This window comes from Pistacia vera, unplaced genomic scaffold (assembly GCF_008641045.1).
Source record: "Pistacia vera cultivar Batoury unplaced genomic scaffold, PisVer_v2 Contig320, whole genome shotgun sequence".
Taxonomy (NCBI): domain Eukaryota; kingdom Viridiplantae; phylum Streptophyta; class Magnoliopsida; order Sapindales; family Anacardiaceae; genus Pistacia; species Pistacia vera.
This window is the reverse complement of record NW_022196136.1, coordinates 3,306,595-3,321,960: the sequence shown is the minus strand read 5'-3', so window position 1 is coordinate 3,321,960 and position 15,366 is coordinate 3,306,595. Positions and strand designations below refer to the sequence as shown.

At 34.8% G+C, this 15,366-nt stretch overlaps 2 protein-coding genes across 3 annotated transcripts; one reads left to right on the top strand and one right to left on the bottom strand.

Moving 5' to 3' along the window:
* Positions 1-648: 648 nt before the first annotated feature.
* On the bottom strand, positions 649-3,271 carry LOC116136843. The gene is made up of 5 exons (XM_031422510.1): positions 3,023-3,271; positions 2,415-2,481; positions 1,859-1,907; positions 1,133-1,177; positions 649-878 (listed from the first exon to the last, which is right to left on the bottom strand). Exons 1-5 carry the CDS (start codon positions 3,269-3,271, stop codon positions 812-814), a joined length of 477 nt encoding a protein of 158 aa, XP_031278370.1. The 3' UTR covers positions 649-811.
* A 3,672-nt stretch (positions 3,272-6,943) lies between these two features.
* Positions 6,944-15,357, top strand: LOC116136912 (kinesin-like protein KIN-14J). 2 transcript variants are annotated; one of them, XM_031422578.1, is made up of 22 exons: positions 6,944-7,072; positions 7,622-7,783; positions 7,909-8,066; positions 8,205-8,303; positions 9,106-9,334; positions 9,611-9,660; positions 9,805-9,888; positions 10,013-10,090; positions 10,183-10,275; positions 10,364-10,393; positions 11,136-11,477; positions 11,555-11,636; positions 11,741-11,836; positions 11,910-12,089; positions 12,193-12,299; positions 12,389-12,567; positions 13,045-13,209; positions 13,293-13,546; positions 13,676-13,839; positions 14,191-14,708; positions 14,911-15,023; positions 15,159-15,357. In XM_031422578.1, the coding sequence occupies exons 2-22, from the start codon at positions 7,696-7,698 to the stop codon at positions 15,215-15,217; spliced, it is 3,168 nt and encodes a 1,055-aa protein (XP_031278438.1). In that variant the 5' UTR covers positions 6,944-7,072; positions 7,622-7,695; the 3' UTR covers positions 15,218-15,357. The 2 variants fall into 2 exon arrangements, with proteins under 2 accessions (XP_031278438.1, XP_031278440.1); XM_031422580.1 differs by lacking the exon at positions 6,944-7,072 and adding an exon at positions 7,464-7,542.
* The last annotated feature ends 9 nt before the right edge of the window (positions 15,358-15,366 follow it).

Below are 15,366 nucleotides of genomic sequence, written 5' to 3'. Positions count from 1 at the left end.
AAGATAATTATTAATGTTTTAAATAGAATAAAATAAGATTGGATTTTGAAAAATATTAAAACAAATGCATTTTTTATTTTTAGGATAGGATAATGGAATTGATCAATAGGATAGTGGGAAAATAGTGTGCCAAACATAGGGCTAAATTTTTGGATAGTCTTACTCCATGGCTGATGCTACCACCTGAAAAGCCCAGTACTCGTCGTCTACGAGGTTTTTTCAGTTTCTCAGATGATGTGACTTGCCAATTTACCTTACCAGAATCAGAAGTCAACAAGAGTAAAAGAGCTAAAAGATGCTCTCTGGTTGGAAATCCAATAGCACAAATAAATAACTAAATTAAGCCAACTGTGGAAACACTGGAGTTTTGATTCCAACACCATCACAGCCATCAGCCAATCTTTGCGTTTACTTATAGATAAGCTCGTGGGCTTCTGCTTTTAATTTGTACATCATTTCTGAGTGCTTAATCCATGAAATACCAATTCCAGTTGCTCCATTTAAAGGGCATTAAGAAGACAATTAGAGTGAGAACAATGGTTTCGCAAAAACTCAAGAAAGCCAAGTTAAATATAGAAGAAAAAGGAGCATGTTTGTGTTTCAAGTCTGTACTAGGATTCAGCACTCCTCAAACGCTTTCCCGACTCAGCAAACACTTAACAATGTTCATAAATCACAATGTTTCACTGCATTGTCAAAGTGGCTATGACAGCACAACTTTTAACACAAAACCAATTCTAGATAAATACCAAGAAAATTAAAAACAATACTTCATGCTATTGATGTAACCAATTGGGTGAGCAGGTCAACCTCATGGAAAACGGACGAGCCTGTTTACAGCTGTGTCTAGAGCATCTACATTCCTCCTCAGCATTTTTCTTCACTACAATTAAGGAACCAAAATGCCAGGATAAGCAAATATAGTATGTGACCAATATTCTAAATTCTATAGAAACATTGAGATACAGGTTTCTGGGTGGTGTTTATGAACAACCAATATAGACCACTTTGGCATATTCCACATGAGGGGAAAGCAGGATAAGTCCATGGGTCCTTCATTAGCACTTCAAAGTGGTAGGAAAAGAGCCAACCGATGTAAAACAACACCACAAAAACCAATTATGAAGGATACAGTTGTGCAGCTAGACTGTCAACGCCTTTCATTTCCTCATTTAATCTGAAAGTGAACATGGTCAGACCGTATTCAACACGCAAAAAGTGTATCCTTATATGTAAGCATGAATGTCGATGTTGTATTTCCCCTCCAAGCTAGCAATAGAAGTGTCAAAGGTCTCTGAGACCTTAGTTACTAACTACAAAGCATCCCAGTTTTCATCTGAATGTCAATTGTCAGCAGCTTTTCTTTCCTACAACAGTCAGCCTTTCCATTCTTACAGCAACTTCACAAAATAATTTCTTATTCAGATAGCAATATGTGGTTTGAAATTTTGCACATAATCTAAATCTGCAAAATTGCAAATTTTCATTGACATGAGAAAAAGTTAATTAAACAAACAGCATATTGTGAATTTAAGGACCAAGATCAATTGAGCAGGCTAAAGGGAATCTACATCTATTGCCAGAATCAATGGAAGTGTCTCTAAAACCATGTCCCAATTCAGATGAAAACGAAGCCGTAAAAGTACAAGATGTTGCTCGTATTTAGAGCAAAAGTTCAGTCCATGATTGATTGAGAGAAATAAACTCAAATACAACTTCAAAATCTATGACTCAACACCTAGTTTTGAACCTTTTGGATCAAAATTTCAGTATATCTCCAACATTTTTAAATTACAAGAACTAATTTTCATCCTCACTTGTTAATCTAAAGACTTAAAAAGTTGAGAATGAAAGATACCTGAGACATGAATTTATATATCGGTTACCCTTTGTTGCTGCATCGAGTACTGCAAAACAAGAGGATAAAATGAAGGGAGCAATTGATATCAGAATAATCATTAAAATGAGATCTATGATACTTCTAATGACTTTTACAAAATGCAAATAAACATAAACCGGGGAAGCCTTAGTGGCGCTGACAAATTGTGCTTTGTACAACATATTTACAGAAACGAAGTATTTTTCCATATTCACAAATGTTTTGGCAATTGAAGCGAGAGAGAATAAGTGATGGGCCTTTAGCCCTAAAATAGAAGAAAGAGTGGGGTTTGAGGAGTTATCCATGCTGAGATTAAAACAAAATCTCAGAAAAAATTCCTCTAGAAAGTGATCATAGGCCTTGTTTCAAACTTGTGCCCGAAATCTTTTTCTTGTTATCCCATCTCACTTACATCTATCATATTCTAGAAGAAGTTAAATCGAATAACAGTAATCCTAAAAAACCATGCTACTTTGAATCTTTCCCACAAATAAATACTATTGCATTAAATTTTTAACATAAATCATTCATTTACCTGATTCCTGGAGACGGCCTGCAGCATCACTAAAGCATTGCATATGATCTACAGAGGTATCGGTAATCTACAATAATCAGTTTCGTCTATCAGAAAAGCCAATTATACCAGTCCTATATTTGACAAAGAGAAAAAATCTATCTCATCATTAAACTTAGTTAATGAAAGAAAGAAGCTTTTTATGATAACTTTTACTTCAGCTCGTGTGAAATTCTTTAATAGTTCAAAACATTACATACAAGTCAAAGTTACATTCTTCTCATTTTCCTAAGTACTACTCGCCAAAAAAAAAAATAAATAAATAAATTAAATGGTTCCAGAGCTTTGATTTTGTTCCATTTCCTTTACAATTTTGACGGCAAACAAACAGAACCTAAAACAGCAAAGATCAAATAGCAATTTAAATAATACTGAATTACTATAATTATTAATTCTCAGAAGACCCTAAAAATAAACATAGCCACTTCTAAGAATTTAACTAAAAAGAATTAAACACCATATAAATTAAGAAATATCATTTCATGTTCTTACTAATTGTATTGTGAAACAAAAAGACAGTAAAACAACCTCTTTGTTAACCAAAAAAAAAAAAAAAAAAGCTGACTGACCTCGGAGAGTGCCAAGCGGAGAGAAGCGAAGAGAGAAGAGAAGCTCTCAGCAATGGCCACGGAGTCTCTCTCCACCACCTCGAGAGCTTTCACGATGTCGTTTCGGTTTAAGGACGGTTTCGATCCGCCGTCTCCAGGGGAATCTTGTGTAGAGTCGGGACACGTGGACGTTGGATCTACGTTTGGTCCCAATACTGGGGCTTCTGGATACTGAGGTTCTTGTTGCTGTCGCCACTGCTGCTGATCCATTTCGCGCGAACTGGTGGCGTAGTCACTAGTCAGTGGGTTTATTTTAATTTAATTATAATAATAATAAGAAGCAGCTTAAAAAATAAGTAAATGGCGATTATAAATAGAGAAATATGTGGTTATATCATATTCATTTATTATTAACTTTTCAATATCTTAATTTAAGTAAATAATTCAGTAGTAGAACGTGACGACATAAGTAAAAGACGGAGTACTTATAGAACTAGTGAATTTCTGGTTTTCAAGGTGGATTTGAGAAGTAATACCTGGACAGAGATGAAGAATTTGGTGAATAAATAATTCATTTATTATAATTCTTCGTTTTCTATTGAAGCAATGCTCTGCAAATCTAATTGCATTTACTTTACTGATGATTGTTGGGATATTTATATTGGTCGCACCTCCCATGGAAGAGGAGAAGGAAAGGATATGGGAATTTATAACCTCCAAGATGGAAGCATTGAGCCGCGTTTTAGGGGCGACTCATATAGCTTTATTTAGAAAAAGTGTATCTTATTGCAAATCAAATTCCTTATATTAGTATGGATTTTATCAAGTATGATTCAAATATACAATACACTTGACTTATTTACGTTGTCTTGTTTAATCAATGTGTTACAACTTTCATCTAAAATTGTCAATAATATGGGCGACTTATTGGTGTAATGGCTTTATACGGTGACGTTTCATTATTAAATAGAGTGACGTCATTTTTAAGCTAATGGTGAGATTAATCCTGAGCGTTGGTTGGTTGAAGATCCAACGGTGAAAAGGAGTCTTCTGGTCAATGATATAAAAGCAGGCAAATAAGGCAGAATCGAAACAGAATAGCAATTGTATCTCTATCTTCTCTATCGAGCAAAAATTGAGTCTGCCAGGGTTTGGGTTTTTGTGGTCTTGAATCTTGTAACTGTTAATCAAGTGGCTAATTTCAGGTCATTTGAGTGTATTAATGTACACAGGTCATTAGGGATATAAGGGATAATGTCTCTAGGGAAGATACGGGTTTTTGAGAAGATTTGAGAGGGTTTTGATATTCAGTTTGTAATTTAGACTGTGATCTTGATAAATTTAGTGCAGCGAGCTTGCTGGTTTCTCGAGTTCAACGTGGACGTAGCTTGCTCAAACTGAGCGAGTGAACCACGGTAATTCTTGGTGTCTTGTGTGTGTGTGATCTGTGTTGTTTGAAATTGCTGTGTGTTTTTGGTTGGAGTTGAGGCGTAGGTTATAACACGACTAATATGATATATTATGACTTTTATTTTCATTTGTTTTGTTTTTATCATATGCTTTTCTATTTTTGAATTTCAATTTCTAAACCAACTTATATAGCTTTTCTAACTTTTGCATTTAGAAGGGCATATAAATAAATATATATCGAGAAGCAATGTAAAATCAATAAAATATATAATTTGACAACCTGATAAATTAAAAAATCAGACAATAAATCCCTATGGATTGAAGCCAGAAATTCCACACAAAAAAACCATATTTTGAGTGAGCCCCAAGAAAATCAACTTTTAATTGGGAACAAAAATAAGTTCATCTCAATTTTTTGTTTTTTTAATCCAAATTTGGAACATTCTTCCTATAAACATTACATGTCAAATGGGGTGATTTCCTGTACCAAAGTTGTTAGGCCCATTTGAGACAAGGTCAGGCCCATTTAAGCTTGTTCTACTTGTTGATAAGTGATTTTGACACTAATGACCTCGTACGTATAAAGTGCTAAGAAAGATCCTAGAAATTACATATGAATAATTTTAAGAGTTGATTATGGAATACTGTTCTCATAATAGCATGTAAAGACTTAAAGTAAATGAGACAATGAGAGTTTACAGTGATTCGATGCTTAAAATGAATCATACATCCACTGTTTTCTTTTATATGAGTGAGTTATTGGTTATTAGCCAAGTTTACAAAAGGCCGCAAACTGCGATATGGATTATAGGTTCTTGATGTTCTTAGAGAATATCAAGCTAGTCACTTTCTCGTAGGGTGTTTTTGCTAGGGGTGTTCAAAAGAATCAGTTGGAACCGGAACCGGCGGATACCCTGGGTTTGGTTCCGGTTCCTACCCAGAACCAATCGTCAATGGGTAGGTTCCGATTCTAAATTTTTGAAATCGTTACTGTACGGTTCCGGTTCCGATTCCTATAGTTAGGAACCGGAATCGAAACCAAGAATCGAGAGTAATATAAAATAAAATTAAAGATTAGGAGGGTTAATAAAAACTTTTGTAGAAAAAGTAATGTAAATACATTTATATTTATATTTCATAACATTTAAAGTAAGTTGGTTTGACTTTTGAGAATGTACCTTTACAAAGTAATGGAGTTTGTAATTTTGAATTGATAATTTGTAATTTTATTTTTGTTAACAAGTGCCAGGTGGGGGGGTATTTGTAAGTTTTTAAGGATTTTTTTGCCATTTTAAAAACTTTTGTGGGGTCATTGTGATTTTACAAGGTACCCAGAACTGGAACCGGAACCGTTGTTACAGGTTCTGGTTCTGGGTACCTAGGAACCGGAACCGTCGATTCCGGTTCTGGTTCCAAATTTTAAGAAACCGTCAATTCCAATTTCGATTCCTTCAAAAAGTGCAGGGTACCCGAAACCGAACACTCCTAGTCTTTGCTATTTTCTTTGTTGAATTCAGAGTGTTTGGTCCATATTTTGTGAGGGGGAGTTGCCTATTTATACCCGTTAAGCTCAAAGTAATGATTACAAATATGCAAGTGGGTTGGTGCAGTGCAAATTCCTCCTAGCGTTCCATTGACTGATAACTTAAGAAATATCCATAAATTAAATGGGGTTTGGATAGGAGTACGAACCAAATTCATTTACAGACAAAACTTCAATCGACTGGGTTGTTGACAAATATATTATTTATGCTTTGGGTTACGTGGCAGACTATAGACGATATAAAGCCTTCCTAAACTTTGATTAATACTCGCTGATATCAACTTATGTTAGTGTTGATCTTTTAGGCATAACACTACCCATGGAGAAAATTAATTTACTATTCTACCAAACATTAAACATTAAATAAATAATAAATTGATAAGTAATGTCGTATACTACATAAGATGAGATATAATTTGGAAAACGCAACAATTAAAAAAAAAAAAAAGAAATTAAAACATATTGAAGAATTTTCATTTTTGAAATTTACTTTTAATTCAAAATCAAATGCTTCTGAGAATTATTTCAATTTTTTTAACATAAGTTCTCTAATTGAATTTCCCAGAATTGGCAAATTAAAGCAGGCGGCGACGTGTGTTTATACTAGTGGCTGATTAAATTAGGAATGTAAAAAAAAAAAAAAAAAAAATCATAAAAATGCGAGCCGGTAGTTCTGTCCGTTAGTTGTTAGTAAACTAAATTCAGAAACAAAAAAAAAAAAAAAAAGGGAAACGGATAACGAAGTTAAAAAGAAGAAAACAAAAACACAAGGCGGGAACTCCACTCCAAAATTAGTGGAATGGGCCAAAACTACAAATACAATTAAACCGAAAACACTTTCTGTTATTTTCAAATCCAACCCCAACCAAATCCAACCCCCTCGCGCACGTCTATTTCACTCTCCCCATTCCCGACGTTTTTACACTTTTCATTTATTTTCTTCTGAAATTTCGGCCGTTTATTTGTATTAACTAAACCATTTCGTTTTCCTTACGAATCGAATTTTGAATTGAAACGTATTTGTTAATCTTTCTCTTGATTTCTTCGATTTCTAATCTGGACGGTTTCTGGCTTTGCGAGATCTGGAACGGAGCGCATCTGCTGTTATGATCTCTCAGGTTCGTACAACTAACCACATTTTGTTCCTACGTGTTCTTTTGTGTGCGAAATTAGGGTTTGGTGCGGATCTGGTTGTTAAATTTTTGTTTTTTGTCTTCCATTTTTGGAGTGGTGTGTTAGAATTTGTAATGTAGCTTGTATTTGTGTAGATTAAGAGATGAGGTTCGAGTTTCTTTTAGGGTTTTGTTTTGTATTTTCTGAATTTTGCTTTATTTGGTAGTTGAGAAGATGTAAATTATATTTTATGTTTTTTTTTTTTACTCCGAATTTGAAACTTAAACTAAGCTAGTTTTTTGAAAGTTTTCAAATTTTTACGCCTTTTTTTATTTGTTCTCTTTTCGTTTGTGGATGAAGGGTAAGAAAAGGAAATAATATGTATACTCTAAGAGAATTCATTTATTTGCCTTAAATTCCAGTTCGGACTTGTATTTGCTGGAAAGCGGGGTTGGAAATGTTGTACTTGAGACATGTGCGTTCTTGGTGATAAGCTTGTAGTTTCTGGATTTGTTCTTTATTCTGTAAATTCACTGTTGTTAATGAACTTGTAGTTCTTGCAACACTGTGTCCATGGTTAATTCTGAGACAAAGATTTGGAAACTCTCCTCATGAACATTGAGTTAGAATGGCACTCAGGCAAAATAGGAATTTTGACAATTCAAATGGAACTCATGGTGTAAATGATGAACAAAGTTCTAAGAGCATGGCTGAGGGTAAGGAAGTTATACTTTCTTTCTTTCATACATATAAACTTGTGTACATATGTGCACGCTGTAATTATGTCAGTTTTTCTTCACTTCACTGTATGTTTTATTTGCTTAACTTTATTTGACTCTAGGTAACGAGCTATCAATTGTAGTGGAGTGGTTGAATGATATGATTCCTCGTTTAAGTTTGCCACTGGAGGCTTCGGAGGAGGAATTGAGAGCATGCTTGACTGATGGAACGGTTTTGTGTCTTGTCTTGAACAAGCTATGCCCTGGTTTAGTTGATATGGTTGGTTTGATTTTGTCGTATAATGAAAAATTATGATTTGAATTTTCTTTTAGGTTTTATCACAGTAATATGAAGCTGAAGTTTCATTTTCCATGTTGTGTTTTGGCCATTTGAAAATACATTGTCTTTTTATATTAGGGGGCCAGTTGTGAGCCAGGTACTGCAAAAGTCTACCAGTTTCTGGCAGCTATGGATGAGTTGGGATTACCCAGGTTTGAACCATCAGAGCTAGAGCAGGTACCAGAAGGTCTTTTATGCCCAACAATATATTGTAATTATTATTTCAATGTTGTCAGTTTAGTTGTGTAAATTGGACTGTTGAATTTGAATACCACGATGAACCAATTTGACCTGTGGTGTGTTTGGTCAATTGTAAACTGAGATGTGAATAGTTCTGATTAATTCCTTGGGCATATTTATTCGGTATATCAATGATTTTTTTATTGCTTTGATTCATTACACATCATATTGAAGATATCCCTATATGCATCACAGCTCTGTAGGACACTTATATATAGTGATTTGGTGTGTCAGACTCTTGAAGACAGGACAGTCATGCTGATAAGAATGCAGATAGTTAAAGAGGAGAATACACCTTCATTTGCAAAAATATTATGAAAGTTGCACATGCTAGCAACCTTGAGGATTATTTTAGCTTTCTATGGTTCTTCTAGAAAAAATATGTGCATACAGTCATAATCTACTACATCTTTACTATGTGTTAGTGGATAAAGATACCCTGAGTTTGTGTCGGCATATCGTAGTTTTTGGTAAAAAACTACAACCCAGTTAGTCTCAATCCGATTGTTAATATTGGAAAGGTGATTTTTTTTTTTTTTTTTTTTTGGGGCGGGGCGGGGGGCGGGCTTGTTTTTCGGATGAATTACCATTGTTAATGTGCATTTCTAGTTGGTATCCCCACTCCCCCAAAGAAAAAATAAATAAATTAACTTTAGGTCTTACACTATTGTTTTTCTTTGGTTGTACCTCTAAATTTTGTTTATGCTTATTTCATTTCATCACTGGGGACGCTGTGCAGGGATATATGAGGCCAGTTTTGCATTGCCTTAGAACACTTAGAGCAAGTTTTAATTCCTATGACGAGGAAGACAGCATCCAAAATCATTCAAGAAAGAGATGGAGTGTGGCAAGGTTAGATCGTGTAGAGGGAACTGGTCACTTTAGTGGGAGTGTAAGAGCATATGCTAAAAGCTCTGCCATAGAAGAAGAGAGCCCATTGAATTCTTTAGATGGAAAATTCTGGAATGGTATGTGTGGTCCTATTACAGAAGGTGTATCTAGTGCTTTTTAAATGATAGGAAAGTCAACCTAAATGAACGATATATGTAATTTTCTACTTGAGCCTATAGTGAAAGCATTTGCTTTGTAATACATCTCATATGATTGAGAATGGAGGGCCTGATATTATTTAGTTTGCCAAATTTACTATATTATGTTTTTGGCAAGGGTCATGGTATTGCTTGTTTTTTTTCTAGAGTCATCTTTTTTTATGCATCATGTAGCTCATGAAGGATCTTTTGCAGATATTTCTGATATGAAGATCTCGGAACTCATAAATTCAAGGAGTTTAGATGTAAGATCCCATAGTTCTTTATGTTTGTGTGTTTGTGCTTGTTTTTGAATATTTATTATGGGATCGTAGTTTCTTATAAAAGTTTATTTTTCCATGTTAGCATAAAGTCTAATAGTGTTTGTTTTTTGTGATTCCTCGATACAGAATGCCTCGACTAAATCACTGTTCAATGTTGTGAATCAAATTCTGGATGAACGCATTGAAAGAAAGAATGGGGATGTACCTCAAGTATGTCAGTGATTACTAAAGCATTCATGGATTGTACATAATTACGTTTCTTTTTATATCTTGAGCAAATGCTGTTTTGCTTCTTTAATTGGTACTATTCTTTTCTACCTTTTCCTATTTTCAGCGTGTGGCATGTCTGCTGAGAGAAGTTGTCCAACTCATTGAAAGGCGAACGGCAACTCAAGCACAGAATTTAAAAAATGTAAAATGCTTCAGGAATTTATTTCTAAATTTTTTTTTTTTCTAACAAACTGCTCATGAATAATAAATGTTCATATTGGTGCTTGGCTTCAGCAAAACAATCTTTATAGGGCTTGTGAGGAGAAGTACCAAACAAGAATCAGAGTGCTTGAGACCCTGGCAATGGGGTCTGCTGAAGAGAATCAGGTCTATACCAATAGTTTGCCTTTGCTTTTCTCCTTTACTTCGTTTATACACTCAATTGACTCAGTACTGTTTCTGTAACTTTGTATAGGTTGTTGTAAATCAATTTGAGAGACTAAAGGTGCGTTCCCATTTTATTCTCCTATTTAGTTCATAATGGAGTTCTCCATTCTTAAATTATGATGCCATGCCTAATTTTTTGTTAAAAAGTTAAAGTGGTTGCTACTGCAAAAATTTTAAAGATGCCTTTTAATCTATATTAATTGTTGATTTAAGCTTTTTCTTTATTGAACATATTAAGTTGCAAAGTTTAGGGTGAACAACATCAGAACCAGTATTAATTCTTGCATGTCTTGATGTTATGTATATTTAATATGTTCCAACAATATTTTCCATACCGCACGATGAAAAACATTACTCCATGAATTTTTCTTAGAAGGATCCTTTGAATTAATTGATTTGTATCCTTGTATTGCTTAACATGCCATATATATGTTTTATCTTATTTTATTTTGTGTGCATATTGCAAATTATCATGCTGTTGTATTTTATGTCTGATATAGCTGTAAGCTGGAATTGTTGCCAAACAACCATAAGTTTTTACGATAGAACTTTTGTTTTTTGATGATGCATGATTTTGAATTATTTGTGGATGTGATGAAGTGTTTGCCATTATCTCCCATTTGGTTATTTGTAAGAAGCCACATAATTGATGAAATTAGTAGAAAATTGATAAAGAATAAAACTAATAGAGACATTTTATGTTATACCTGTGTTTGTAAGTGATATGCATGGATGTTTTATTGTGATTACGCCATTCATAGCTTGGGTTAAATTATTAAATTGTTCTTCGAATTATGCAGAGTGAGAAAACCAAAATGGAGGAGAAGGAAAAGCTTGAAGAGCAGAATGTGCTTAGATTGAAAAAAGAAAAGGATCATAGTAGTATTGAGATTTCTGCATTGAAACAAGAATTAGAAATGGCCAAAAGGACACATATGATGCATTGCTTGAAATTGGAAGCACAGGTTGAGGAAACTAAAGTTGAGTCAGAAAAGAAGTTGAAAGAATTTGAGTGCCTTTTAATAGAGTCAAAGAAGAAGGTGAAAGAACTAGAATCGTTTTCTGAATCTAAATATCAAAGATGGAGAAAGAAGGAGTCTACTTATCAGAATTTTATAGATTATCAGTTCGCGGCTATACAGGTTGTCATTACTGTTAACTTTTGTTTTTATAGTGTGTTAATGCTTATTCTCACATCTGCAATTTTCACATTGATTAGGATGTAAGGGTAGCTTTTGAGTCCATAAAACATGAAGTCCTGAAGACGAAAAGGAGTTACACAGAGGAATTTAAATACTTGGGTTAGATTGATAATCATTTTTGTTTTGATTTTGTTTATTACCAAATTGGTATTTTACTATGGGTTGGGCATTTTCTCATGGTGAGTACTTTCTTTTTCCAATAGGGCTAAACCTAAAAGGGCTTGTAGATGCTGCTGAGAATTACAATTCAGTTCTGTCAGAAAATCGGAAATTGTACAATGAAGTTCAGGACTTGAAAGGTAGAGTGCCTTATAATAACTCTGCCTGATATACCTGTAGATTGACAAATGTTTGTTCCTCTTTCTTGAACAGGTAATATTAGAGTATATTGCCGGATAAGACCATTCCTTCCAGGTCAAAATAAAAAGCAAACAACTTTAGAATATGTCGGTGAGAATGGTGAGTTGGTGGTTTCAAATCCCATAAAACAAGGCAAAGATGCTCATCGCCTCTTTAAGTTTAACAAGGTCTTTGGTCCAGAAGCCACTCAAGGTAATTATTTTCTTGATTGTAACCGATTGATGGATGACTTTATTTATTTCTTTTGTCAGGAAATGTTCTGACTTTTTATCTTTTAAATGCGTTATGTTGGCAGAGGAGGTATTCTTAGATACACAACCATTAATACGATCTGTTCTTGATGGATACAATGTTTGTATTTTTGCTTATGGACAAACTGGATCTGGGAAGACCTATACAATGGTGAGTAACTTGTCTGGATTTTCAATGTACGAAAGTGTTGATTGTTTATACTTGTCCCTTATAAATTTTGTTTTTGTTTTTCTCCCTAGAGTGGGCCTTGTATATCATCGAGAGAAGATTGGGGTGTCAATTATCGAGCATTGAATGATCTTTTCCAAATTTCTCAAAGTAGGAAGAATTGCATTATATACGATGTTGGTGTTCAGATGGTTGAGATTTATAATGAACAAGTTCGTGATCTACTGTCAAGTGATGGTCCACAAAAGAGATATCCTTTATTTTCATGTTTTGGTTTATTTTCATTCTCAGATATATCACTTCCTCTAGGTTTCACTCCATTCCTTCTTGGTTGGTTATTATGATTATTTTTAGCATATTCATTTACCTTTTCATATATTAGTGGAATAAGATTGATGGCACGTCATTTTCAAATGAATTGTGACATAGTTGTTGAAAAAAGGTTTCAGTACACTTTCAATTTGCATGTTAAATATTCTCTTACCCAAATATTGTGCATTGATTTTAATGCTTTAGAACTTTTGTTGCAATTTGAATCTAAAATGAGTTGCTTAATCTTTTGTTTGTGCAAGTACACACACACATAAGAATTTATCTTCATGTATTATTTATGAATTTTATTCCTGTATCTTTATTAATCTTTTTTGGTCAGTTATGATGGCGGTATCACTTGTTATTACTTTGATCACAGTATAGAGGATTTTTATGTTTCCTTTGACTTGCACACACTCGGGATTTGGAGTACCACCCAACCAAATGGGTTAGCTGTCCCTGAGGCGAGTATGCATTCTGTGAAATCAACCGCAGATGTGTTGGAGTTAATGAATATTGGGTTAATGAATAGAGCTGTAGGCGCTACTGCACTTAATGAAAGAAGTAGTAGATCCCACAGGTATAATTTCTCTATATATTTTGCTTATCTAATGTTTTCTTTTCCTCTATAGTTGAGGTTGCTCATTTGATTCTCTTTTACAGTGTTCTCACAGTTCATGTTCATGGCACTGATGTAAAATCTGGTGCCACTTTGCGTGGCAATCTACATTTGATAGACCTTGCTGGCAGTGAAAGGGTGGATCGCTCTGAAGCTACTGGTGATAGACTCAAGGAGGCACAGCATATAAACAAATCACTATCAGCTCTTGGAGATGTAATCTTTGCTCTGGCACAGAGGAGTCCTCACGTCCCATACAGAAATAGCAAATTAACTCAAGTGCTTCAGAGTTCTTTGGGTAATAATTCTACCTTGTTTTTATTTTGATAATAGGATCTTATCTGCCAGATGAAAGTATAAATTCTACAATTTATACCTGATTTCATGAATGACTTGCTCTCTATATATATTGATTTTTACATTGCAGGTGGTCAAGCGAAGACCCTTATGTTTGTTCAGCTTAATCCTGATGCAGACTCCTATTCTGAAACCATAAGTACCTTGAAGTTTGCTGAGAGAGTTTCTGGTGTTGAATTGGGCGCTGCAAGGAGCAACAAAGAGGGGAGGGATGTTAGAGAACTTATGGAGCAGGTCGTTATTGGAGTACTTGTATCTGAAAATTTAGCATGGTCACTACTTGTGTAGTATCTTACTATCTCATCATTATCTGCCATAACTTGCCTTCCTAAGGAAAATGATAACCCACAATTTTTGGCTTAAAGTCCAGCCATTTTATATCCCAATATATAAGTAAATTTGTTAGCCAGTGTTGACACACATGCATATTAAGTTTTTTCAAATTTATCTGGTTTGGATAATTAAGTGCAATGGACTTTTGGGGGAAACAAATTGGGCCTAAACTGATGAACCTTGTATGTGTATGTTGAATCTTTTCAAAGCCATGTTATACACAATCCTCTTGACTTTCTTTTAATCTTGCAGGTTTCATCTCTTAAGGACACAATTGCAAAGAAAGATGAAGAGATTGAGTGCATGCGGGTTAAGGCTAATAATGCCAACAGTGCCAAGCGAGGTATGAGTTCACTAAGGTATGCGTCTTCCTCTCCATCTCCAAGGAGAAAATCTGTAGGGAGTCTTCACATAAGTCGAAGATCGTCAGTAGGGAAAGGCCTGGGACTAACTGATAAAGCAGCTTCTGATATGGACAATTGCTCAGAGTTCAGTGATAAGCATTCTGATGCTGGTTCTCATCATTCAGTGGAGGACTTTGAAAACCAGAAGGTATTTCCCTCACAACCAAAGCCTGCTGTTGGGGACTCAAGTCAGAATGTAAATGAAGACTTTGAGCTCTTGGGCTTTGGGGAGGCAGATTCCGAGGAAAGATTAAGTGACATATCTGATGGTGGCCTTTCAATGGGAACAGAAACTGATGGTTCAAGCAGTGTTGTAGAGTTCACTCTTTTCCCTGAAACTGTAAAACCAGCTGAGAACACAGAGAAGTGAGTATCACTGACAAAGCCTTTGGGCATTCATATATTTTCTAGATTTCTGTCAATGTTTGCTTGCTTGCACTTAATCTGGAACTGGAAGATAGATCTATTATTATATTATTATCATTTCACGACTTGCTGGTTGCAACATAACCTCAGATAAATAATCTGACACTAGTTTTCTCCCCTCTTTTTGTTTGGTTGAATGCAGATCCAGTTACCCATCCAAACTTCCAAAGCCCTCCCCAAAGGTGGTGCAAACTAGATCTTCTCGTCTGTCATTGGTGAAGCCCACAAAGGCCGCCTCCTCTAGGATCTTATCGAGTATGTTAGCTTGGAACACTTTTTGCTACCAACAGTTATTTTATTTCTAGAGCGAAATTAAATTATTTTCAGTTGATTTAATTCCATCTTATTCAACTCCTTTTTCATCTCACCATTCTTTTAAATGTTTGACAGGTGCTAGGAAACCAACTCCTGGCAGTTCTTCTACCAGGATTACGAGACCTTGGCAGTAATTCTATTGCTTACTTGATGGTAACAGGACTCCTTGTCCCAGTTTGTATCTCTCTTATGAATGTATCTCATAGTTATCCTTGTACTGGAAGAGGTCATCGGAAGCCTCTCATTTTGTAATATCAATCAAAGGAAAAAAAAAAAAAAATTC